This window comes from Mus caroli, unplaced genomic scaffold, assembly GCF_978045245.1.
Source record: "Mus caroli unplaced genomic scaffold, Mus_caroli_1 scaffold_9, whole genome shotgun sequence".
Classification (NCBI taxonomy): domain Eukaryota; kingdom Metazoa; phylum Chordata; class Mammalia; order Rodentia; family Muridae; genus Mus; species Mus caroli.
Window position 1 is genome coordinate 2,259,872 of NW_028227264.1, and position 27,087 is coordinate 2,286,958.

General features: G+C 43.0%; 1 protein-coding gene and 1 non-coding gene across 18 annotated transcripts in view; both read right to left on the reverse strand.

The window, feature by feature from the left end:
- Window positions 1-4,319: 4,319 nt before the first annotated feature.
- The window catches only part of Syne1 (spectrin repeat containing nuclear envelope protein 1), a 504,890-nt gene continuing 482,122 nt past the window's right edge, over window positions 4,320-27,087 (reverse strand). For 15 of the 17 annotated variants that reach the window (XM_085842609.1, XM_085842616.1, XM_085842617.1 and 12 more), the window contains 8 exons: window positions 25,082-25,205; window positions 24,337-24,548; window positions 20,794-20,994; window positions 18,468-18,596; window positions 16,487-16,699; window positions 15,330-15,422; window positions 13,934-13,992; window positions 4,320-5,837 (listed from right to left, as the gene is read on the reverse strand). In XM_085842609.1, coding sequence (XP_085698735.1) covers window positions 5,597-5,837; window positions 13,934-13,992; window positions 15,330-15,422; window positions 16,487-16,699; window positions 18,468-18,596; window positions 20,794-20,994; window positions 24,337-24,548; window positions 25,082-25,205 — 1,272 coding nt within the window. In that variant the 3' untranslated portion in view covers window positions 4,320-5,596. The remainder of the gene's footprint in view (window positions 5,838-13,933; window positions 13,993-15,329; window positions 15,423-16,486; window positions 16,700-18,467; window positions 18,597-20,793; window positions 20,995-24,336; window positions 24,549-25,081; window positions 25,206-27,087) is intronic. The other 2 variants (XM_085842620.1, XM_085842619.1) reach the window with 1 other exon arrangement.
- Window positions 19,717-20,003, reverse strand: LOC147002558 (Nuclear RNase P). Its single transcript, XR_015048574.1, has one exon.

Genomic DNA, 27,087 nt, shown 5'->3' on the forward strand with positions numbered 1-27,087 from the left:
CCTGTTTTATCAGCCAAGTTCAGCCTCTCAACTCATAGCCCCAAGAGGCTACTCAACAATGGCTAAAGGCAGAGCCCACTGGCCTGCCTTGCTCATTCACCTGAATGAGAAGGGTCCTGGCAAGGTCGGTCTTTCTGTAGACTCCTGATGGATACTTTGCAACTCTGCAGGAGAAGAAAGAGAGAAACTGGGACTGTCGAATAAAAGCTACTCTTTTTCAATTTCACTGTCTTCCTGGCAGGAAGTATGACAGCCAGAGTTATCACAACGTATTATTAAATCTAAAATTTCAGTGACCGCTCAGTAAAACACCTCCTCTCATGACCTGAATTGGCTCCTCAGCGTTGCATATGACTAAGCAGAAAATTGTCTCCGGCCCTGTCAACCTCCTGCCTGTCTCTTTCCGCCTTCTCACTCTTCAAACTGTACCGAAAGCTGCCACAAATCAGGAGCTACTGTCTATCAAGTGATGAGGAAAAGAAATTTGTTCTCAGAAAACAAAGACACCTCTGCTAGACATGGTCTCCCTCCCTTCCCTGTATTTGATCCCAGTTCTCTGGACTTGTCTTGGCTTTCATTTCAGGATGAGTGTTGGAAGAGGACTTGGGCTTTTCTGCATACAAAGGGCCCAGTGGGGACCGATACAAATGGATAATGAACAGGAAGGATTGAAGTCTAAGCTAGGATTTAAGTCTACAAAGGCTGGAGTCATTTTTCTCCACAGAGTGGGCATGGGCTGTATGCGGTCTGCCCCAGTCCTCAATTGACCTACTTGCAATGCCTTCTGGGGCTGATAACTACAGTAAAGTTAGTTCCCTGTGGCCCTTAGGTGATGGTGACAGTGGAAATGAAACCAAAGAACCAAACTAGCAAACTCTCCTCGGCTGTCCTCAGCTATACCCATGTTCTGATCATGTGGTCCTGGCCAGCTTTCCCACATCATCTCACTCCCTTGTTCTTTGCTGTATACTTCTATGTGACTTGCTGAAATTTAACAGGATAACTTAGGGTATAGGCTGAAAATCAGCCTATCCCCTGTATGCCTTTCTACCGTAACTGATTGCTTAAATTTCATTGGAGTTTTGGCAAAGCAAACCTCCTCAATCTTTAAGTGAGCCCGTGTGTGTGTATGTGTGTGTGTGTCTGTGTGTCTGTGTTACTGCTGAACCACCCCCAGCACTGTTTACCTAGAAGCTTACCTAGATTTCTTATTAAGTTATTGCTTTGAGCTCCTAGATTAACCAGCACAGTGTAAGGAACAGTTTTTTAACTTCTGACATGCTAATGCTGGATTCTTCAATGATGTGAAGTGTGTGGAAGGGAGTTGGCCGCACATGGAGAGGAGATACCTCTGCGGTCCCTTCATGCTTGCTTTCTCTACCACTCCTGCTTCACAGTGCAGCGCCACGACCTGTAAGGACTGAAGTGAGCAAGAGGCCACACTTCTACTTGAAGCAGAAGGGTCATGAGAGGGGAGTGGAAGCTGAAGAATGCCCCATCTTGGACCTGTGCTCAGGGGTTCCTTTAGCTCTGATTGCACGCTGCTGGTTGTCTCTCAAAGCTGGCTTTCATTTTTCTAAAGGAGCATCCTTCCTGGGAGTTGTTGTCGGGGGAATTAGGTAGGAACTGCCTGAGAGAAGACAATACAGCACTCATTCCTAGCACTCATGCTAGGAATGTCCCAAAGAAGAAAGATCAGTGCAGGGAAGTCAAGGATGGTTGAGAAGTGACCAGAATATTCTTCAACTAGGAGGTAGCTTGTGAGCTGCCTCATAAGAAAGGAGGGAAGGGATAGTAAGAATAAGAGACAATGGAAGAGTTAGGGGAAGAAGTGAAGTTAGTGGAACCCCATAGGAAGAACAACAATATCAACCAACTAGACCTCCCCACGCCCCAGAGCTCCCAGGGACTAAACCATCAAAGAGAACACATGGAGGGACCCATGGATCCAGCTGCATATGTAGCAGAGGATGGCCTTGTTAGTCATTAATGAGAGGAGTGGCCCTAGGTCTTATGGAGGCTTGGTGCCACAGCATAGGGGGATGCTTGGCTGGTGAGGTGGGAGTGGGAGGGTGGGTGAGGGAGCACTCTTATAGAGGCAGGGGTAAGGGGGATAGGATGGGAATGGGGAGTTTGTGTGGCAAAACCAGGAAGGGAGATAACATTTGAAATGTAAATAAAAACTAAATTAACTAATTAATTAATGCTTGTCCACAGTGAGGATGCCATCATCCAAGTAGATGTGTAAATGCAGATGCCCTGGCCCTGCCCCAGAGATGGATGGAAGGTCTGATGTGAGTTCAAGTTCTTCAGCTTACTAAGCCCTGGAACAGACTTCTGCTGAGATGGTACCCAACCTACCCCATGGCAGAAACTACAGGAGACAGCTTCAGGGCCTTGTAAGTGCCCCAGATTGGTCTAAATAATTTATTTAGCAGAATCTATAAACTTGAATATTTAGGGGACTAGTGTGGCTGAGGTGGTGAAGGAAGCAGAGAGGACATAAAGGAAAATGGGAACCCATCCTTTCAAATTCAGAGAGCAGCCAATGTAGACCAGTACCCAGTGAAACTTAGAAATATATTCGTATATTTGTATATGCTCCTCCTAAAATTATCAATGATAAATTATAATTTAATTTGCACCAAATCACTCTATAAGAGTTATAGTTGGCAAGGTCATAGGGTAGAATAAAATCATCTTTCTTTCTTTTTTTAATATTTTTTATTTGAGATAGCATCGCACTGTAAAAGCCCTAGCTGGCTTCTAACTCTTCAATTGTCCTGTCTTTGCCTGACGATGGTGTGTTGGCATCTTATTTATTAAAGCATAAATACTAGAGGAGGAAATTTTCATCTTACCTAGTAGTTAAGGATCAAAGGAGCTTAAAGGAAAAACAGTGCTCTAAAGGGAGGCTTCAGGAAGATTCACGGACCATGTGCACCTTTGGGATGGATGTGAGCAGAGGGCTCTGACAGGGATCTTATGGAGCTTTTCCAACTGTGCAAAGGGAACAAAGGCATGTGCATGAAACTGGAATCTATGAGATCTGATTTGCTACAGAGCAAGAGGCCTCTCGAGGTTCCTGTGTGCATACACACCTCCTCTAGCTACCTTTTCCCTTCAGTACACCCTTCCCTTCTAGCTCCATTCATTAAAGAAAAAAGAAAAAAAAGCAAGTGTGGGTAAAACCCCAAAATTTAGAACAGAGTCAAAAGGGCAATATTAGGAGTTTCTCTCTAGTTTTCATAAGGAATATGTGAATTCAACTTCCTGTGTACTGAAGTAACAAGAACCACTTTGGGTTTTGTAGTCACAAAGAATCCAACATGTGTTGTGTTCTTCCTCCAAGGCAGTGACTGAGAATGCTGGGATTTCTTGTTAATTCCACTGACCACCAGAGTGATGGGAGTGAGACCGGACCAGCCACTGAGTACACCTGTCAGACTGACCCATTTAGAAAATGTGATTTGGTTTTTGTTCAAATTTGCTCAGGGGGAAACTTGTTCTATGACTTCAATCTCTCTCTCTCTTTCTCTTTCTCTCTCTCTCTCTCTCTCTCTCTCTCTCTCTCTCTCTCTCTCTCTCTCTCCCCCTATCTCTACCTCCTCCTCCTCTTCCTCCTCCTCCACCATCACCAAAGCATCCAAATATATGCTATTGAACATGTAAATAATATTGCCAGACATAAAGTATGGCTTAACACTAACAATGAAAAGATAGTTTAGGTTTTGTCTTAGTGAATAATGAAAATTCAAATTATGTTTTAAAGGAAGAAAAAGCACAGACAAGGGTTTTTTTTGTGACAATGTTCTTTATAGAGTCTATAATAAATGCAAAGAAATCAACAAACAAAAACTTGGCTTTAGCAAACTGTACATTCATAAATATCTTTTTTTATACTATAACATTCAATTTTCTTCACATAAAGCTTTCCATGATTTTATTACATCCAGATTTTCTTTATACCTTTTTTTTTAAAAAGTGCCTTTCAGATTTACAGCCTGTGCCTCTAAAGCAATATCAAAACATCATGCCCCGAAGAAACCAAGGTAGAAAGGAAGCTGCCATATACGTTCCTAAAAATGGTCTGTGAGAAGCTTCTAAAGCCTCCAGCAGGGTGGGATGATAGATTGTACAATACTGACATGGTGCCTGGGAGAGAGGCTTTTGGGTTGATCGAGCAGCACCATAGGAAAGCTGCCCAGATGGCCCAGTAGAAAGAGCCATTGGCTATGCCAAAGGCCCAGATTTCATGGGTCCAGGGAACACTATATGTCCTTATCTTAATTTCTTATTAAGGCTCAGAGTGTCAAATGACACAGTACTAATCCCATATTTTTGTGCCTTCTGCTGTTTACTGTCTATGTCTGAAGGCTAATTTTTTTTTTCACACAGGGTATGGAGAACTGAAGCTGCCGTATGAGGACCTCCGCCTAGATCACGTCTTCTCTAACAGCCTGGGATTGTTTTGGGCCTGTTCCCCTCTTTTTTTTCTTTTAATTGGATATTTTCTTTATTTAGATTTCAAATGTTATCCCCTTTCCTGGTCCCCTCCCCCTCTGAAATCCCCTATCCCATCTTCCCTCCCCCTGCTTCTCTGAGGGTGTGCCTCAACCCACCCACTCCCACCTCCCCACCCTCAATTCCCCTACACTGGGGCATCTATCTATGGGGCCTTCATAGAACCAAGGACCTCTCCTCCCATTGATGCATGACAAGGCCATCCTCTGCAACTAGAGCCATGTGTGCTCCTTGGTTGATGGCTTAGTCCTTGGGAGCTCTGGGGGACTGGTTGGTTGATATTGTTGTTCTTCTTGTGGGGCTGCAATCCCATTCAACTCCTTCAGTCCTTTAACTCCTCTATTGAGGACCCCATGCACAGTCCAGTGGTTGGCTGTGAGCATCCACCTTTGTAAGGCTCTGGCAGGGCCTCTCAGGAGACTGCTATATCAGGCTCCTTTCAGCATGCACTTCTTGAAATCTACAATAGTGTCTGGGTTTGGTAACTGTATATGGGATGAATACCCAGGTGGGACAGTCTTTGGATGCTTCTCCTTCAGTCTATGCTCTACATTTTATCTCCATATTTGCTCCTGTGAGTATTTTGTTTTCCTTCTAAGAAGGACTGAAGCACCCACATTTTGGTTTTCTTTTTTCTTGAGCTTCATGTGGTCTGTGAATTGTATCTTGAGTATTTGGAGCTTTGGGACTAATATTAGTGAGTGCATACCATGTGTGTTCTTTTGTGATTGGGTTACCTCACTCAGGATGATATGTTCTAGTTCCATCCATTTGCCTAGGAATTTCATAAATTCATTGTTTTTTAATAGCTGAGTAGTATTCCATTGTGTAAATGTACCACATTTTCTGTATCCATTCTTCTGTTGAGGGACATTGGGGTTCTTTCCAGCTTCTGGCTATTATAAATAAGGCTGCTATGAACATACTGGAGCATGTGTCTCCATCTCAGGGTTATTTTGACTTGCATTTCCCTGATGATTAAGGATGTTGAACTTTTCTTTAGGTGCTTCTCGGCCATTTGATATTCCTTCTCCTCTTGCTGCCTGCACTTGTGTGGGGATGTCTGCTTGCTTCAGAGTGGAGGAGGACCGTTGGTATATCTGAGCATCGGATGGAAGGATCGGGCAAAGTTGTTGGAGAGGGCACAGCTGTAGTCTTTCTCTGACATGGGTATGAGGCAGGTGAGTCCAATAAGCAGCAGCAGGAGCAGCTGAAAGGGAAGAGCTGCCCGGAGGATCCGAAACAGGAATGCTCGACCCACCCGTTCTGGCCTGGGGTCAGAACGGGAGGAATCGGAGCCATCTCTTGTGGACCTAAGGGAAGAATTGACATAAACAACTCAACTCAAATACAGGATGGGCTTGCTTTAGTGTTTCTTGCTCTAGTGCCTTCCTGGGACATAAAGGGCCATGCAAAACACAACCCAATTTGGCACTGAGTAGTCAGTCTTCCTCAGGGTGCCCATGTCATTTGCCAACCACCATAAGAACTGTGAGCCTTCCGTAGGCTGCCTGGGTCGCTTCCATGTGACCAAAGGAACAGTGCTGCGAAAGGACGCTAACTCGAAACTAAACATCCAATCAGTCAATTAAAGGTGACAAAATGCATCCAACTTATGCTCCCTCTACTCAGTTTGGTGAATATTTTCCAATCAATAATGATAATTGCATAAACGAAATAAACTCAGGATAACTAAGATATAGATGTTTGATGTGGTACTTTCTTGGCTTCAGAATATCAGGAACACAGTTAGAGAAGATGAGTTGTGAGAGCCCCACAGTGTGTCACTTCTAAGCACCCTGAGTAAGATCAAAGCTACGTAGTACAGGGTAAGAATGCCCTCCGTCACACTGCTCAGACCCAGGGAAGATACTTCATCTCAGACTATGCCCTGCTTTCATCGTGCGTCTCACCAGCATCTGCTCCTCCTGGCACTTTCTGATATTAAGTTACTGACTTAAGAAAGATCATACAAGTTTTGAGAATGCTGGGAAATTCAACAGAAGGCAGAACAACTTTGATAAGTGGACTTGCACTTGGCCATTCTTCACTGGCTTTTGGATAAACGTGGGTGCCAGTGTCGATGGAATTTGTATGGGAAAAAGTTAACTGTGTAACCTTGTCTGAAGAACTTAGTGGATATTGATATTAAGGATTTTAAGTAATTTTGTCCAGAATAATGTTTCAACAGGATAAGGTAGTTTCAAAACTGCACAAAGAACAGCAATGAAGTCTGTCTCTGAAACACAAACGATGAAGAGCAGATTCTAGTCTGGTCTGTCACTAATGCAGTGGCTGTGTGTGATCACCACTGTTTCCCAGAGAGGAAAGATTGTCACTTTGAAGCTCCTTCTAGATTGAAAGTGCCAAGTTTTCCCATCTTGCTTTAACTGCATTAGGGAAAGCACAGGGGTTTGAGGCATTCATAAGAAACAGTGGCTGAAGTCCTGAATGTGGAAACAGTTTCTTCTAAGTTGGTGTGTTACTTCACTTCTTATTGGAGCAGTCATTAATGCTCTGTTGGGTTACTTGTGAAAATGGCTAAGAATGGGTTTGGTTTTGTTTTGTTTTACAACAGCTATTTTATGGACATATATATCTAACAGCATCCTATGAGCAAAAACTACTAGCTATACCAGAAGATGGATTTCCCAGGCCCTAATCTGAATTTTCTCAAGAGTTCAGTATAATTAAACATAAGGACTTCAAGTGCCTTTGTTAAGAGAGATATAAAATCTATGTTGGTTACCACTCCACAGGTTTAGATTCTAAAAAGATAGGATGTTTGCAGCTTCCCAGTTGGCTGTTAATTTTGGAAGATTACCTGAGATTAGTGGGGAAGAGGTGTGGTGCCTGAGAAAATAAATGTTACAATAAAAATACAACCTTCTTAAAGGGAACAGAGGAGCTACTCAAATCTGTGATTAAACTGTAAGAGGAGGGTAGGAGAGAGGCCAGTGTTAAAGTCCTAAGCAATTCGCACTGACCTGTGTCTCTAATCTGGTTTTGAACTATAACGGAGGGAGAAAAATCTCCGCCCTAAACTATAACCTCATGTCTCCCTGAAGCCCACAATGAAAGGCAGTGTAACCCTGACCAACTCAGCTTGCCTGAGTGACAGGACTCTTCTAATGAGGCCAGAGAGCTTCCAGTTTTTCAACTCCATATTCTATGTGATTTGTGAGTTCTACTGATTTGTCAATATAAACAGGCCCCAACTGAGAGTCCAAAAGATTGCCTCACCATCTAATGGGAAAATTCCTTGATGCCAGACCTAGCGAGTTATTCCTAACTAGCTGGATAGCAGGAAATGTATGTTTCAAGGAAAAACAGCAAAGCGTAAAATAAATAGGATGTGCCTTACTAAGGGAAGAGGGTGTGAAACAGAAACTTCCTAAGCTACCAATTATAAAATATTCCTGCTTAGATAGGGGTGGTATATGTAGCCCTTTTCCTCATGTCGTAGGTAAGTAGCTAAGGAGAATTAATGTTTATTCTGAAAAAAATGCTAGGCAACACTTGGGTATCCCTCATTTACCCTCACAACTGACACCTGAGATGTGTGCACATTAGCTTCCTCTTCTAGATGATGGAGAGAAGGCTCTCAGGATGAAGACCCGAGTTGAGATCACCAGCAAGGAGCCCAGTGAAGGAAACAGCCTGAGACTTCAATGATCGCAACTTGGACCTTCTTTAAGGATCAGTGTGTGTGTGTGTGTGTGTGTGTGTGTGTGTGTGTGTGTGTGTACATTTTTTGTGTATGTATGGGTGGTTGTGGGACCAAATGTTGATGTCAGATGTGTCCTTCCTATTTTGTGAGACAGGGTCTCTCACTGAACCTAAGCTCATGAACACAGCAAGACTAGCTGACCAATAAAGTGCAGAGCTCCTCTGTCTCTGCCTCCTCAGCACCAGAATTTCAGATATATTTTACTTGGAGGCTGAGTGTCCAAATTCACAGTCTCATGCTTATGCAGCAAGCACAGAACTGAGCCATCTTCCCAGCTCCAGGACTCTGACTCTAACAGTAGTCAAATGACACATTAAAGTTAAATCTATCAAGATCTTCCCTAGACTCTTGCCCACTGCACTCCTTGATCTTGATCTATGACCACACTCTCCACTCTATGATCCTTTGGTTGGTGACATGAACTACAGGCACATTTATGTTACATATAATTCACATGTAGAAGCAAACACCAATGTTTTCTTCCTAAAACATTGGGAAGTAGTTTCCTTGTGTTTAAAATCAACATTTCAAGTCATAAAAGCATTTGTCACATGCCATTCTATCACTGTCAGGGGACTATGCTTCCAGGAAGTCACAAAATCCTCAGGTAGCTACACTTGCTTTTTGGGTATTCCTTTCATTATTTTCTTTCGTTTTTTTCTTTTTTTTTTTTTTTTGGTTCCTTTCATTGTTTCAAAGTAGATGGGTGGCTTAGCATAGTAAGTACCAAAGTCATTTTTTCTTTGATGGCTTACTCAATAGTTTGTTTGTTTTGAAGTGTCCTGAGAAATATAAGATAAAGGGGGAGGGCAGATTCTGTACTGGGTCTTTCTTTGGCATGATCCTTGAGTACATGCTGATGTGAAAATAGTCCCTGGCAAACAGCACTGACCCTAGATAAATGACAGTGCAATGGCTGAAGATGAAGCTCCATTCCTCAAGACCACTTCAACCAGGAGATATTTAGATACTTTAGGGATGGGCAAAGGTCCACAAAACAATTGAGAATTCGATCAAACAAAGCTGGATAGCTCCTCTTTGTCAATTATTACCTTCTGTGAGGTTAAAGGGCAGGATATTAAAAAAAACACAGAGGCTTTGTCATGACCAGTTCATTCCTACCAAGAACTAGAGAGGTTATCATTTGGAGAGCATGGGCTCACATGTGACAGAATCCTTTGAAGGACATGGCACATTTAACAACATCAGAATGTTCTTTAGTAAAATGTAACTGCCACCTGACTTCTACTGTTGATGCCAACTTGGCGAGAAGTAATGGGCTGAGGAGGCAGGGACAAAGAGAACACATAGCACTTAGTGGTTATCAGTGCAGTTGGACTAAATGTCCAGTCTACCTACTGAGACAAGTGTTCACTCAACCTGAAGTAACTGTAAGAATTCTCAGAGTTTCAAAGTTGCTCCATCAGGGTGACTCTGTCTTAGAGATTTCAGCACCAATAGGTTAATCATCTCAGAGTAAAAGGGTGCTTATTTTAATATTAACTTACTGACTTAAGGACATTCAATTTTTAAGAGTCCTGAAAACTTCAATAGAAGACAGAGCAATAGTGATAAGTGGACTTGCTCATGGTCATTCTTCAATGGCTTCTGTATAGACAAGGGTGACAGTGTAGACTGCATTTGTAGGGGACACTTAACTGTGTGGCTGTACCCAAAGAACTCAATCAATAGGGATATTTTAAGTAATTTTGTCCAGAATAACATGTGCATATTCTCTCCAAGTAAATCTATATCTCATCTTTCTCTTCTATTCTTTCAAATTGGCAGAAAAATAACTGTTTTTCCCTTTTCTAGAACACATACTCATGGATGAAGGAGGATGGTAAGGGATGGACCAGGGTCTAAAACCAAATGACACAAAAGAAAGTGCATATAACAAAGAGAACCCCGAGGCCTGGGGATCTGCATACAGTAGGTAACTCAGTTTGCAGATCCCACAGGGCCAAGGAAGATATAATGAGATAATTACATGCGTACATCTTACAAAGCTAGGGGGGGGGTATTTTCAGTTTGTTTTGACACTTGTTAGACAGGATAAATAAATTCCATATGCAGAAATTTCTAGCTGTCCATCTATAGTCTTTGACATTCAGTAGCTCCTAGCTGTGTGCTGAGAAGGCAAGTTGCAAGAAGCAACTGAGGGCTCTGTTATTCCCTCCTTCCAAATGGAATGTTCACCTGGTCCTATGCACACATTGCTTGATTAATCCTACTATGGACATCCCAGTGGGAGAGAGGTGTCTTTTCACTATAGTAGGGTTCCGAGTCTTGTGAGACCTGTGTTCATATTTCTAATCTCTTGTTCTTGTCTGTAAATTGAGGGATCTAGCTAGCCATGTCACAGGGATTTAATGTTAACTGAGGTAACACACACAATTCTTAGCACGGTGCTCAAAACACATTAAGTGCTAGATAAATGCCAGCACCTAACAGTTATTCTCTGTATGGCTATACTGGGGTGTGCTGAGTAATATCCTTGAAAACTGCTGAATTCAGTCTGTTCTCTTGGGAAAACATTTCTGACTTACTAACAATGGTTTCAAAGATATTATTTCCCAAACTGCTTGACTCTTTACCCCCAAACACTGGGATATCCCACTTCAAAAGAGCAAAAGAGAAGCCTGTTGGTGCCCCACCCTACAGTTGTCTTCAGGCATGAAGGCAGCTGCCTCTCCAAGGGCAACTGCTTTATGCTAAGGCTCTTTGGATGCTTTGAACAATGGGCTACCAGGAAGAGTCCAAATGAAGAAACTGGAAAACAAATTTCACCATCAATTGAACAGCACCTTTAGGAGTCCTTTAGTGAACAAGCAAAAGAAACCCCCTACTGGCTTGCTTAGATGTATTTGACTACCTTGAACCAATTTGAAAGGACCCCTCTTTCTTGTGCCTCCTACCAGGACTTCAGCCAGTCCTTTTTGGCTTCTATTCCTTCTTAATTCTCTGTGCAGACGAGGCCAAAACTAAAAGCATCCAGAAAAGTTCTGCCTCTCTGTGTTCTCAGCTGTAGAGTGAAGTCATCCTTCATCCCACACAGGGTGAAGAGAATCACATCTTGCTGAAAGCTAGCACATCACCTTCCCAGTTTCTTAAACTGTTGCTCATCCGTGCATATCTGTATGGAAGACTTTTGGTGACAGGGTTACAGAATCTTAAGTCAGATGCTGGGACCACAAACAGCACTGTTCTGAAGGCACACTTCTATGTGCTTAACCTCAAATGAAACCCCGTAGTATTATGGGGCAGTATAAATGCAGGCACCATTTTATGTTGTGTGTTTGGTTTCTTATAATCTTAGCAAGTTCTTTGGAAGCTCTTGGTAATTGATTCTAGGAATCTCTGGACTCTCATATCTTTTAATGGAAGAAAGCATCATGTATTGATTTTGTAGATTTGGGGCCTAGAGAGACTCTGAGTAATGGGCCTCCATCCAATTAGACTATTGTAATAATCAATAAGAACATGGAATTGCCGACTTAAATTTCAACTGAAATATATAACAGGTGAGGATGTTGTTACTGTTTAGTTGAAAACCACAACAAAATACAACCTCTCCCTTTAAACCAATTCCTTCCCGAATTAGCTCCTTGTTTTCAGAAGATAGCATCTGTCTCTAAATCCCGTGCTTCTTCAGTAGCCTTCCAGATTTGTTGGAGCAGTGCAAGATCAAACACAAGGTCAGTTTCTGTGCCAAAGAATGGATAGCTGCCTAGACTGTAAGTGAGGTGAACATCCCCTCTGTACCCATTGACAGGGTTGAGTGCACCTGATCCAAGGTTCCCTGGAGCTAAGGAGCCCCAGCATGTTCAACCAGAGCTTGTTTGCCAAGGTGTTTGATGGAGCATGTCATCCAGGTAAAGCCTCCTTATAATCGATTCCCTCCCAAGTAACCCGAGAGAGCACTGGTAAATTTTCAGAGGAGTGTTAATTAGTGATTCTGGGCAGAATAGAGCCGATAGGAGCTTCGTGGGTATTGCAGCGAGAATGTGGCAGGCACATTGGTAAAATCTGTTAGGCACATGAAAGCAACTGATGCCCTAAGAAACAACACCTTAGCCATTCAGAAGGCCTAGGTGGCAGCCTAAACTAATTAGGGGAGCAGATAGGTTTGGTATTTGTGACCCAATGGCTACTCTTGCTGCCATCTAACTGCTTCCTCCCTTAATAGCAACATCCCTTTTGTCAGTCAGAGGACTGGATCTGTGGCTTTCTCAAAGGACTGCTATGGGATGGCTTCACCTCTGGTCATGGCACATCCACAATTCATTTGTGGGAGAAGGGGAATTAGATAATACAATGCTCCCTACAGGATGGGATTGCCTTTCCTTGTAGGTAGATGGCTAAGAGGGCATAAGACCACCCAGAGATGACCATCATTATCTGCCTAGGTGCCAGGAAGATTTAGTCAATATTTCATTATTGCTATTTTATTATGGGTTGTTGAAAACAAAACAAAAACAGACCCTTGTTTTCAAACCAACCAACCAACCAACCAACCAAATACAAAAATAAAAGCAGGGGGAGGGGACTACAGTAAAAGGGGGCTTGAAACAAGAAAGCATATAAAAATATGCTCTGTTACTTCAGCTGAGTAAGGATGATGCACAAAATAGCCAGCCCTGCATCGCATGGCTGATAAACCGAAACCATGACTGAGGGCCAGTTTACAGCTATGCATTTCCTCATCTCCATTCAGATTTCTTCTCAGTGGTGATACGTTTCCAAAAGGGCAGATATTTTTATGGGGAACAGGCTGGAACTATGACTGAAAACTCGGCTACTAGAAAAGTATTTTCATTTCCCAAAAAGGAAAAAAAAAAAAAAGAAAGAAAGAAAGAAAAGAAAAATCAGAAAGAAAAGAAAGAAAAAAAATTTTTCTGGGGGAACATAAGCTGAGTGGTGGCAGGTCAGAGGCATACAGACACCACACCAACAACAGAAAAGGCGAAGCGTTGCTAACTGCGGGGGGGAGGGCAACGGGGACCCTAGAGGCAAGTGTGAATTGCAGCAGCATAGGGGTGAGTGAACAGGGCAAGGGCTGCCCCTGGCTTCAGAGTGAAGGAGCTCCCCGAGTGTTAGGAAGGTGAGGGTGCTGCTGGGAGCCAAGTGTTAGGGGAGCAGAAGAGTGCTTCGGCATTTCAAATGAAGAACACCAAATTTGGCTTGGCCATTTTGAAAATCTAAAACCCACAATCTGGATAAAACAGGAAGGTAAAATTAAAACAAACAAACAAACTTGGGAATGTTAGTATATTTTATGCAGATTTGTGGGTTCTGTAAGGGGTGAAATAATTCACTGATCAGTTACCTGCCTTCTTGTAAAATCGAGAAGGGAAGAGGATGATAAAATCTGCCATGAACCAATGGCAGTTGTGCCACTAATTGAATTGCATATTCACGGACACACAGTGTATGTTTTGATCCACAAGATCAGATGGTGTAAATACAGGGAAACAAAATTTTGATGGAAGACAAATTCCACTATGAGATTTACCTGTTCTCTTTGGATAGAGTTCTCTTCCAATCTACTAGGAAGAGGTGAAATATCTCCACTCCCCACCTGAGACACACCAGATTAGAGGCTTCCCTAACTCATGGGCAATTTTTATCATCCTCTTGGGGGATCTAGAACAGGTGGAAACCAGGAGAACAAGGTACCTGCTCTTTGGGCTGCTGACAGAGGGTCCAGGCTGTGAGAGACTACATTTGCCTCGTGGCTGTTTGCAATGAACAGGGGGTAAAGAAAGAAGAATGTTCAGTCCAGGCAAATAAAGACAAGCTAACCAATGAAAACAACTAAGAAGGCAGCAAAGGGCAAACAAATCAAACGCAATGACCGGTACCCATAGACCAAGGAAACTGGCTTTTCTTCAGTGGAAGGAGTGGGCTAGACTCACAGTTATAGTATCAGCCATTTACATTACACGAGGCATGATTGTAGTGTGCACCCATAGTGGGCACAGCCTCTGCCACTCCAGGCTAAAGCACAGATGACTCTGTGTTACAAGACACTCTGTGCACTTAGAGATTCTAAACATGAAGCTTACTTCATTATTCCGTATACTTCAGAAATAATTCACATAGGCTTTTGCCTTCTGGAAACTTAGAGGGAGCAGAGTCCGTAATAAGAGTTTTAAGGGAACTGAGCTGAAGCTCAACATGTCACATCCTCAAGATAAATCAAGACTAAATTTTGAGTAGAAAATCCAGTGTTCCTTCACATTCTTAGACCAGGGTCTGTAGGAAACTAGTGAATGTTGGTAAAAACACAAATGAAAGTCTAGTAAGGATAACACATGTATCAGCATAGAACGTAAGTATATATGACAAAATACAAAGGAAATTATTACTTCTATACTCTAAGGGGAAATGGAATGAATATACTTATAAAGCCAGACCAAAAAGAAAATCAAACAAAAATAAAAACAAGCTCCTATACACAGAGAACTGAGGTCTAGAGGGGAGCGGGGACAACTTTGCTGTCTATCCTCTGTGTGATCTGGTGAGGCAGTTTCCACCATGGGCTGGGTATGGTGTTGGTTTGAGTGGGTGCCCTTTTAGGGTTAATACCCAGAAGTCCTTGGGTGTTATCACTCAGAAGCTCTTTCTCTTGAGAGTCAATGCAACTTCATTGGTCCTATCAATTCAGTGACTCACAAGATGCTCACGGTTCGCCTCTACTGTATGTGGCACTTCTGGGCACGACAATCCACCTTTTTAGTGGGCATGCTGGTGGTAATTTGAAAAAGTGAGCCACCAAGGGTACACATGAGAACCATTTCTAGAAATGACCATTTGATCAAGAAAAAAAATTCTTCTTGCACATTAGCCACACGTTGACCTCATTAAAAGGAAAAACAAAAACAAAAACAAAATCACTCTGTATTATTGCTGAGAATATGCTACAAGGCTGGAGGAATAAATTTACATAGGTAACTGTCCTTTCCTCTTTGGGGACTCAAGTTTTGAGCCTGTGGACCCTGTAGACACAAAGCCTGTCATATCTCACACTTCCCACCCATGGAGCAACTGGAAAGAGCCAACAGAAAGTTACCGATTTCTGTCTGTTTGGGGTACTTCTTCCGGATGTGGGACTCACAGATCCTGAGGTATCCAGCTCATCTGCAGAAGACCATGATGACAAATCCTGCAAGAAAAAAGGTCACATTCAACAACTCCACATCCCAGAGTATCCAGGTACTCAGTTCCCACCTCAGCCCTCTTCACCTTCATCTCTACATCTCCATCATAAAGGTCAGGCACTCGGCAGGCAAACCTGATTCAGATGACAAGACTGAAACCTAGTTCTCCTAGTTTATCGGGGATTTCTTGGTATAAGCTTGGAACTTCTGGAAAACATAGCTAGTGTCTTATTTTTCTGGCTTTGTTATCTCTTTGTGACTTGGGTAGATCAGGCTGATTACTGGCTTGCTGAGGGGGGAGTAGCATGGTGAGGGAAGTCCTCTTTATAAGTACAGGTCACTCAGGAGAGACAGAGTCCAGTGCATTTATGTTCGAAGCAAGTGACAGCTATCTAGGAGTCTGCTTTGTAAGGTCAGGAAAACCGTGTTGCTTCTACTCTGTTGTGACTCTGGGGAGGCTGTACTTTGAATACTTCCAGATGAATGAGCAGTTTCGTGCTTGTGAAAAGATGTCACAACTGAATGTCTGAAGTCTGACTAAGTACCACTGTATCCATAGGCACACGTCTCAAAACTAACAATGTGACCATTGTAGAGTTTATTTAAGTGGAAAAATGGGCCAAAACAAACACATAGTGGTCCATTTCAGTGAATGGACGAATGGCTGAATGGATAGATTCAAAAGGAAGAGTAGACACTCTCCTCAGTGTTTAACACGAAACCCACACACAATGGCTGCTCTGGTCTGTCACAGCTGTATATCAGAAAACATGTCATTTCTTAAATAAACGGTTGAAATTAAATGCCACAGTAGTCACAGCAACAGGGTTGGAGGTAGCAGGCTGAAGAGGTCTCTTGGATTTCACAGAATCAAAAGCACCATCCTGTTATAAAAGTTTATGAGTCTGCTTTTGTATTCTGAGACAGCTCTTGAAAGAGCCATGACAGAGAGTGGCCACTCTGGGTCTGACAAGTGGCACATTCGAGCCTTTCTATGATGGGTGGAGATACAGTGCTTCAGGCTGCTGCCGGGGATGTGATGCCACACACAGTGTCTGAGAGGGCTTACCTGCTGACTGCTTGACATGTCTAGTAACTTCTCAAGATCCTTGATATGATGGCTGACCTCCTTCAGGAGAAGTTTGAGCCGGTTTCCAATCACATGGACCTTTTCTTTGGCTTCTAGACAATCTGAACCTTCAGCATTCACCAAGAGTTGGCGAGACATGTCTTGTAGTGAGGCCACTCTGAGTTGGGACTTCAGCAACTCCTGCTTTATTTGCTGCATGTATGATAGGAGACAGTTCTTTAAGATGTTTCAGTACTTAGAGTAACTTGCCTGCATGGGCTTTTGTATCTGTAGCCTCCACACAGGACTGAAGCTCACATGATGTGACACGGGGGCTCCATGCTAACCTATATGGTCAAGTATGTTCTAAAAGACCTCTAAATCCTTCTAAGCCCAGGGTTCTCATTGGACACATGGGTTCATAGTAAGAACTATGGGGAAGTTTAAACTGAATAAGGGATGTGAAGATATTGACAAAGGAAAGTCCTATGAAAATGGGATCAAAGATAATCTGTTAAACAGAAAAATAAAACATTAAAATCTAGGTACAGTGAAACTCAAATATGGGTATATTCTAAGGTCTAGCTAAATCTTTTTTAAATGCTCTGTGGTGATTGATAATTTCTAAGCTTTTTGCCAGAGGTCAAGGTTGAATAAAAATACGTAAGGACTACTATCTCCTATTGGTTTCAAAGATCCCTCTAATGGTGAATGAAAGCTACTAATTCCACAGTTTAGGTTAATGTGCTCTAAGTGCTATGCTACAACAGTGTGAAGTCACAGAGACAGATAGGATGGAAACACTTTCTCCTGGTAGAACTCAAGCCTGCTCCCTTATCAGCTATAGCAAGCACCCTGCAACACTGTTATATTGTTTCAACATCCTTGAATATGGATTTGCACAGTAAATTCCAGGTGAATTTAGTGCCAGAAAAAGCTTCTATGAGATAGATATATTTTGGTTTTGCAAGATATGGCAGCAAGTTATCTCATAGCTGTCTGCAAACTTGCCACCGATGCTTGTGTCTCTTTTACCTGGCCTATTTAATTCCTCTTGAGTTGTCTTAACTGTCTTTTTTTTTTCATTTAAATAGGTTGAATTCAGTTTTATAATAAGCCACTAAGTGCATTGTGCTATATACTGTTAACTGTCAGCTTGGCAGAATCTACAATTACAACTCTCTGGCCATTCCTTTAGGGGATTGCCTTGGTTGTGAGAGGGACCATTCCTGAAACTGCATAAATGGAGAAGAAGAGCTGAGTGCCAGCACTCACTCACTCACTCACTCATTCATTCACTCATCTGTTTCCTGGTAGTGAATGCAATGTGACCAGCTGCTCCAACCTCCTGCTGCTTGGCCTACCCTGCAAATATGGATGGAACACAGGGCCCCTGATGGAAGAGCTAGAGAAAGTACCCAAGGAGCTGAAGAGGTCTGCGACCCTATAGGTGGAACAACAATATGAACTAACCAGTACCCTCAGAGCTGCGGCTCTAGCTGCATATGTAGCAGAAGATGGCCTACTCAGCCATCATTGGGAAGAGAGGCCCCTTGGTCATGCAAACTTTATATGCCCCAATACAGGGGAACACCAGGGCCAAGAAGTGGGAGTGAGTGGGCAAGGGAGCAGGGCAAGGGGAGGGTATAGGGGACCTTTGAGATAGCATTTGAAAGAAAATATCTAATAAAATTTTTAAAAAAGAAAGAGATATTAAGGGAAAAAATGAGTAAGTATATTTCCCTAAATGGCTGCCTTAATAGACACAATGGGACTGAGATAAAGAACACTTAAGACTAGTGCAACTGGGCAATGAATGGTTAATCATGTTATCCTGTGTGATGTATACAAATGAATAGAAACCCTATAGAATAAAGCTAGAGACTTTAGTTAGAGAACAAGTTCAGAGCATACAAAGGTTTTTTGTTTTGTTTTGTTTGTTGGTTTTTAATGTGCCTTTAAAATTACCAGGAGCTCTCACCATGAGTTGCTTGTGATGGTCCTGAAGTGTCTCTGGGTCAAGGGTTGAATCAATTGGGACAATTTCATTTTTCCTTCTGTCAATGTTTTCTAGCATGAGAAGCAAGGCATGGCTCATTTCATGGAACTCCTATCAAAAACAGAGAGCATAAAATAATAGCAGATATAAATAATTTTCTAGAACAGATTTCAATTTCTTTCTTTCTCTCTCTCTCTCTCTCTCTCTCTCTCTCTCTCTCTCTCTCTCTCTTCCTTCCTTCCTTCCTTCCTTCCTCCCTCCCTCCCTCCCTTCCTTTCTTTCTTCCTTTCTCCTTCTTCCCCTCCCCTTCCCTTTCCTCTCCCTCTTTCTCTTTTACTCTTTCAAGACATGGTTTCTCTGTGTAATAGCATAAGTTCTCGGCTACCATGTAGATCAGGCAAGCCTCAGACTCACAGGGATCTGCCTGCCTGAGCTTTCCAAGTGCTGAGATTAAAGGTGTACACCACCACCCAGCTTCAATTCTTTGCTATGGCTATCATCAGTAAATATACAGCACCATAATGACCAGTAGATGAACCATCTCTGGGGTCAAGAGGCAGGCCCCTGCTTGTGATAGGAGGTATAGTAGCTATGGTCTCATCTCAGCAGCCTTGTTGTAACTTACACAGCATGATTTTATCTGTTTACCTAAAGCTTCTAACTTATCCTTGTGGGACCATTTAGGCAGAAAGCACACTGACATTAAAACACTTAATTTCTAAGAAACAAAACCAAACCTAGTGGTGCTAATAGATAATCTGAAAAGAAACAACTCTCCTCTGTGTGCTCACATTTTTCCATTTTTTTTTAAGACACAGGCTCAATTCTATAGCCCATTCATGCATCTTCTGACATCCTTACTTGACGTTGTTACTGATGAGCCTCTGTATACAAGACACTGCCTTTAGTAGACATGGCAGAAACACAGGAGAAAGACACCCACATCCCAAGGCTCCCATCCTGCCCTATCCCACTGCACACAGTCCAAGGCTGGCAGAGCCTCGATGCTCTGTATGAACTGGCCCTTGAGCTTCTGATCACTTCCTGTTTTGCTGGCTATAACCTGGTCATACTACCTTCTTGCATGCTCCTAAGAGAAAACACCTGTGCATACTTTGTAGCCCTCCCAACTGCTGAACTCCTTCATAGCAACAACCTTCCAGCATCGGTCAGATGTCCACAGATCCTTTGCCCTCTGTCTTAGGGCTTCTATTCCTGCACAAACCATCATGGCCAAGGAAAAAGTTGGGTTTTGAGGCCCTCGAGGTGCCTCATCTCAGCCATTGAACTTGCACTGCTGGCCATGAGTCTGTTCCAAGCTCCAGTGAGGGAGGAATCCACCTACTCGGGGCTTATCCTGCCCAGTCTGCCCATGCATGCCCATGCCCTGCTTTCTGGGAAGTCACATCCCTGTTTGGGGAGAGCCCCATTAGGGCCACGGGAGGCCCCATTCTCAGACTTTCCCAGGGGCTGAGAGCACTCAGCTCGTGGTAGCTCCGCTGATGCACTTCCTCCCCCCTTGATTACTAATTGAGAAAATGCCTTATAGCTGGATTTCATGGAAGCATTTCCTCCTGGGAGGCTCCTTTCTCTGTCATAACTCCAGCTTGTGTCAAGTTGACACACAAAACCAGCCAGTACACCCTCCCTTCTGTGATGGCTTTTCTCCATTATGGTCCCACCCATACCTATCGATTCCTTGGATAACTATTTCCTTACCTTACATTTATAGTCTTATTTATTTGTATGTGCATTTGTGTGATATGCCATGACACACATGTAGAGTTCAGAGGACAACTTTCAGTTGTCAGTTCTCTCCTTCCCCATATGAATTGCAGGTTGGTAGCAGACACCCTTATCCACTGAGCCAACCTGTCAGTTTCTCCTTAGATTGTGTTGCTATTGTCTCTTTAACAGAAGCACAGGCTGTCTCTCAACTGCTCTGAGCCTTACCTGGCACACAGAAGAAACTCAACAAATACTGGCATAGGTGGGTGAATAAACATCTGTCATGCTTGCTGTGTTGTGCAAAACTTACCTGTCTAAATGTTTGGTAAAATGTGTTTTGAGTGAGTAAATGACATAAATGAATGAGTCAAAGAAAGATTGTCCACTTGGTAAGCACTGGTTTTTAATCTAGAGAAAAGATTAGACAAAACTCCTTGAACATGGCTCACAGGTATAGATTCTCCCATGATAAGAACAGTTACCTCATTCAAATGCTGCCTTTGAAGAGCATGCACATCCTCAAGTAACTGTAATGTTAGGGTCTGGTCTGCTGTCATCACCCACCCTAAGCCCTACCAACCTGGCACTGCATCAGTGCATCCTGCAGCAAGCCTCTCCAGTCCTCCAGCAGAGAGCACACTCGATCCCATCTCCCATTCATCTGGGATAAGCGATCCTGCAAGTCATGACTCTCTTTGCTGTCAGCCTGGGTGAACTCAGAGCTGCAGAGGTTGATGGAGAGGATGATGGCTTTGCGGTGGTCCACGGCTTTCTGGAGCTCCTAGAGGACAGTCAAGCAAGAACAGTGAGAGAAACAGCATTTAAAAAGCACTTTGAAGACCCTTGAAAGCATTTTACTCAAAGATGGAGAGAGCTCTGTTGTTAAAGGTAGAACTTGAGTGCAATCCCCAAAACCCACATAAAAGAACCTGGTTTGGCTTGTAACCCTGAGCTGGGAATGGAGACTGCATGACTACTGGGGCTTACAGGACACCCAGCCAGTGTAGCCTACTTATTTAGATCTGGGTCAGTTAGGAACCCTGTGACAAACAAAAAGCAGAGAGCATTATCAGAATCACAGTCAAGGGTCCCCTGTCCTTCACATGCACATGCACAAGTGTACACATGCACACACACACACACACACACACACATACACAGCCACATAAACAGACACACACACAGACACACACACATACACACAGATAATCCGTATTTCAAGTGTTCACATAAAAAAAGATGTTACATTTTCGTGCACTGTTACATTGTCAGGATGTTTACCAGGTCTCTGTAGAATGGGAATTAGAAATTACAAAGGGAAAAGTGTTCCCTAAGGGAAGGGAAGGGGAGACTCACAGAGCGAAAGGATGGTCAGTACAATGGCGAAAGGAGTCTGAATAACAGTGGGAACTGTCAACCACAGCAAAGCTGTAGACCTAGCTCTACAGTTTGAAGGAGGATGACATTGGCTTTTACAAACATTTCCGAGTGCAATAGTTGTAGTTCACTAAACCAATGACACTCAGACTTCTGTGTGGGAGTGAAATGAGAAGCTCTTTGGTCCTGATGTTCTGGGCTCCAATGGCCTGAAATGCAGGCACATTGTCATGCAAGTTAACGATGATGACGAGTCAAAGGTTGTGGCTATGGGGAAGAAAAGTATTTGGCTACTTCATGACTTAATCAACTTAGTTGGACCTCAAAAACAAACAAACAAACAAACAAACAAACAAGGCAGCAAAATAAGCAGGGAAACAAAATCACTAGGCAACAAGAAAACAGTTTAGGACTCAGTACCAAGAACCTGAGTTTTTTAACTCTAAAAGGTTTCGAGTCTGTGTACTGGTAAACAGCCAAAGATCCATACTGGGTGAGCATTCTAGAGATCACACGGTAAATTTTCTTATAATTTCTCATTATTTCTGTCATGTTCCTAACTCAACTTAATTTTTTTTTAACTTTCAATAAATCTTCAGTGTGATTCTTCAGGTGCCACCACGAAGACAGCACACATCAAGAGATGCTCTGAAAGGTCCTCAATTACTCCCTGGATCTGCTGACAGAGAACAGTGATCTACTGACAGAGGATCAGGGAAAGGTGTGGGACAGGTGTCTTTTGCTCACCACACAGGATGGCATCCAAGACCTTACTTTCTGGCCTCATTTTGCTTAAGTCTGAGATTCTGGTCAACAATAGGTGTCTTCTTTTTAAAGGGGCCTGCTTATAATGCAGTACTACCGAGATACAATGCTTCAGGAACTGTAGAGAAAATGAATTTCATTATGTAGCTCTTGTAAATTGCATCCCTCACGTGTGCTTTGTCCTGGAGGTCATGGGGCTGGCTCAGAGAGCATCCCCTTGGATAATACTCTGGGGATTTGAATTCAGGAAGATTCATTTCTGTGTCTGGAGGTTTAAAGGGAAGCAACGTGATCATCAAAAGAGAAGCCGAGATAGTATCAATATGGAATGAATAGCATATGCTAAAGAGCATGGGAACACAAAGGGAGCATGCACATTATCCCAGGAGGCTTTGTTCGGAGAAGAAACATGTTTTCATGTTCTCCAGACAAAAATCACAGGAGTTACAGAGCTACTAAAAGGAAATGCAGCCCCAGGTCTGCAGGGAACACTCGAGGGTCTGCAAGGGAGTACAGCTCTGTGAGGGAGGATGTCTAAGAACCAGACCTGTAATTAAGAGACAATGTCTGTGCACTCACCAGCCCAGAACAAAATCAGAGGCCACTGAGGCACAGAGGCAAGTGTTTCATCACAGAAATTCAACGGACTTGTTTTGTTTGACTTGTTTCTATGCAATTGTTTTTGCCATGGCCCTAGTGAATTCAGTAACTTTCCCTGATGGGAGAAAGTCATGTGATTTCACAGCGTCTCCCCCGACTCACACTAGAGTCATCTTGGGAACGATTTCTCTCCAGTTCTACAAAGATGAGGGAGGCTCTGTTCAGACCTGCATTCCTTTTATGAAGAAATCAAATAGGTTCTACAGGTTGCAGGCCCTTTACTGAAACCTACCTGGCCATTCCTTAAAATACTAATTAACTAAGCTGTTAAGTAATAGTTTACATGATAGATTGATGGATCACATGGTCTTCTTTTTTTGACATTTTCAAACCAACTTAATAAACAGTGTGGGTTTGAGATGGTCAGGGAAAAGGAGGATATTCTATTCATTCCTGTTAGACATTATCTGATTATAAAATGTCGCCAACAGTCTCAGGTGTCAAATGCTTGATCTCCAGTTGGGGAAGTTCTAGAAATTTCTGAGCTAGTTCTTAACCAGTAGAAATAAAGGAGAAAGCTGTCTCCTTCCAAGGCTGTTTATGATTCCCCAGCTATTTCTTCTTGCCTTGTTTCCAAGTGCTATGAGTTGAACAGCGTCCTTCTCCACATAGGCCTGCCACTGTGATGTTCTGTGCATGTGCACAAGGCCAAGCTAAGCAACCACCAAGTAAACCCTCAGAATCCAACAGTTTTTTCTTGCCTTTTACAGGGTTGATTACATTAGGTGTTTCTGTCATGTTGCTCAGAAGATTAACCCAGATGCTTTCTGGCTGTTGCCCTGAAGAAGTGAAGAACTAGAGACAAGTTTATGAATGGTTTGGTCAAGGAGATGGCACTGCCAGTGGTTGATTCACCACACAAATTTATCTGAGCTTGAGACCAATAACACATATAAAACAAACAAACCAAGGCATGGTGGAATATGCTTATAATAATCCTTATGATGGACAGGCAGAGATCCCTGAAGCTCACTGGTTAACCAACATACCCAATGTAGACATTCTAGCCAATGAGAGACCCTGCCTCAAAGAAAGAGAAACAACCAACCAAAAAAGCTCTACAACCAAATGATGAATACAGAAGTAAGATTGTCCTCCTGTCTTCACAAGCATAGGCGCATATATGTACTTCTGTACCTACATAAACATGTCTACACACATGTATACATGTGTGCACTCAGAAACACATACACACCCAGAGGCAGAGACAGAGAGATACAGAGACAAGGAGAGACAGAGAGAAAGAAACACATTAGCTGTTACACGTGACCTCGGTCTTCTGGCTGCCGAGGAAGGAAAGCAGAGACAGGTAGGTAGGTACCTTGAGCTTTTTGATGTGAGCCTCGATGGTGTGGATGTCAGTGCTGAGCGCCAGGTGCTGGAGCCTGTCCAGCTCCTCCTCCGTCTCTCCTAGCCAGGCCCAGATATTGTTGAGGTCAGAATTAAACTGCTGCCACTTCTGAAGGTTCTGCTTCATCCTCAACTCCTTGCTCATTGCCTGGGCCTGCAGGAGCTCCCAGCGGTCAATTACACCTGGCAGGGCACACACAGAACAGTGAGCAGGACTTCTACACCCGTCGTGAAGTTTAGGAACACTTTAGATACATATGGTGGCTAACTTTAAAGGGCAAGGAAAAGGACAGTGATGTCACTGATCATTTCTGCTGCCATCTGTTAAATGGATGTAATGGCTCTATTACACCTATTGCTTTCTCCAATGACAATGGTGGAAAGCACATTTGCCACTCAGGATTTAACACCATGACAAGCTTTATGAGGGGTGCAGATCATGTGAAGAGATCAATCCGTCCTTGATCCATCCTTGATCCTTGATCCGTCCTGTAGTAGTACCCTGGAAACATATTCAAGAAACTGACAATGTAGATCAGACAGGGCATTTGATTAAACGGAGCAGCAGAAGACACATCATGTCAGGAAACTCTCCGTCTCCTGCTGTCCTGGGATACATGCTGTAGAGGGAGGTTAAGCAGCTGGTGGAGCCTGGTGTGACAGTGTGGTTTGAGGTCTTGTTTATGGCTCCCTCGAGCTGAGGGCACGGTGCTCACCAGCTGTCTGAGTCTCTGTGCTGTTGAGGTTAACAAAGCCAGGAAAGCTCTCTTCCTCCGCCAGCTTGTGCTCCAGTCTCCTCACGGAATCTATGCTGCCACTGCACTCGCCCAGCAGCTTCATCTGTGTAGACAAACCAAAAGCCAGCTCTGTCATCCTGTCATGTCAACCCTCACAAGCACAACGTGCTCGGGATCAGCATCTTTATGGTCCCTCAACAAGTCAGTGGCTGTTTTACTTCTTCGTCTTGCTCCAGTAAAAATAAACAGAATTCAAAATATGCTATTTCAACAGGACACATACACACACACAAACCCTTAAAGACACACTTTGTATGCATGATAGGCATGTGAAACGCCTGTGTGTCCTGACCCCATTAGGGTCAAGTGACCCCTTCACAGAGGTCACCTAAGGTGACCAGAAGACACAGATATTTACATTATGGTTCATAACAGCAGTAAAATCACAGTTATGAAGTAGCAATGAAAATGATTTTGTGGTTGGGGGTCATCACAACATGAAGAGCTGTATTTAATGGTTGCAGCATTAGGAAGGTTGAGAACCTCTGTTTTATATGAATCTTCAACAGATCAAACTGCTCTGCAATTTAAAGATCACAGTCCTCAGCTGGAGAGGCAATATCCAATTTTTGGCAAATTGTTTCTTCTTTCTCTTTACTAAACCTAAAAGTACCACAAATCCCATTGGAACAACATTTACGTTAAATAACTGAAATACTTAAGAGTTTTGAGAAATATGAAAGCCAGCTGTTTTATGAGAAAAATGTACAGCAATGTTTAATAGTCATCAAGGGACTAAGTTCAAAACTCAAAGTAAAACACACAGTATTCAAATATTAAAAGAACAGAACTGTAGCTAGGCTTGGTTGCATGGGAGCAAGATCCTAGCATTTGGTGGGTGGAGAGAGAAAAATCATGAGCAGGAGACCAGCCTGGCTATATGACAAGAACCTCCCTCAAAATAAAGGAAAGCAAAAATTACAAGGTAAACTGACCCAGGACACGGCTTTCAGCACATTCTTGTCAGGAGACCATAATCTTGACTCTCAATGTTTCGCACAGTGAGAACACTTGCTACTTTGACTGAGGTGAAGCAGCACCTCAGTGATGTCAATGGGGTCAACATGAAGCTATGCTACACTTGAATTTTATCTTCTACAGTCCTGAAGTTTGCACCCAGGTCCTTGAGCATGTTGGGCCCACACTTTACCACTGAGCTGCATCTCCAATCCCTGTACTGCACTTTAAAAAGAAGTTTCACGAAGGAGTTGTGACTTCGAGGGTATTGGTAACAGAATGTTCAACAAGAACAGCTTTCTCCCTGATTCCAAAATGGAGGACCCATGGGAGCTCATGAAACCACCAGGACTTAGCTTTCCATCCCTTTGACCAAGAGCTAGGGGAGAGATTTACTTTAAAATTCTCTTGCTTAAAGTGTATAGGTAGGTTGCTGACCAAAAAAAAAAAAAAAAAAAAAAAAAAAGTTTGGTTGGCGACTACAATGTATAGATTTTACTGGATATACTAGCAACAGAAATCACAGAACTGGTAGAGATCTCTTCTCCCAAAGCCTGCTCTAGTTAGGATGGCTTCCTTCAGACTCAGCACCCACAGAGCAGAAGGCGGGGCTAAGAAGAGGCTGGTAGCACAGTGCCAGCCTAGTGCATACAAGGTTCAGTTCTCAGCATTGTGAAATATCCTCAAATCAAAAGCAGAAGATTACAAACACTCCTAAGGTCGTGAAATAAATTAAGAACTAAAGCAACAACAACAACAACAATGAAATCTCATATTAGTAATCCAGGGATAACCTCTGTCCAAAATTTATTAGCTGAATTTGGACAGGCACCTAGTGACATTTGGAAGTGAAAGGTTTTGGTTGTCTTCAGCTAAGTGGATCATACTAAGTTCTCAGTGAAAGGTAACAGGCTGGTGGTGACAATGGGCCTCAGGGCCTGCCATCAAAAAATAATCTCAAACAGATT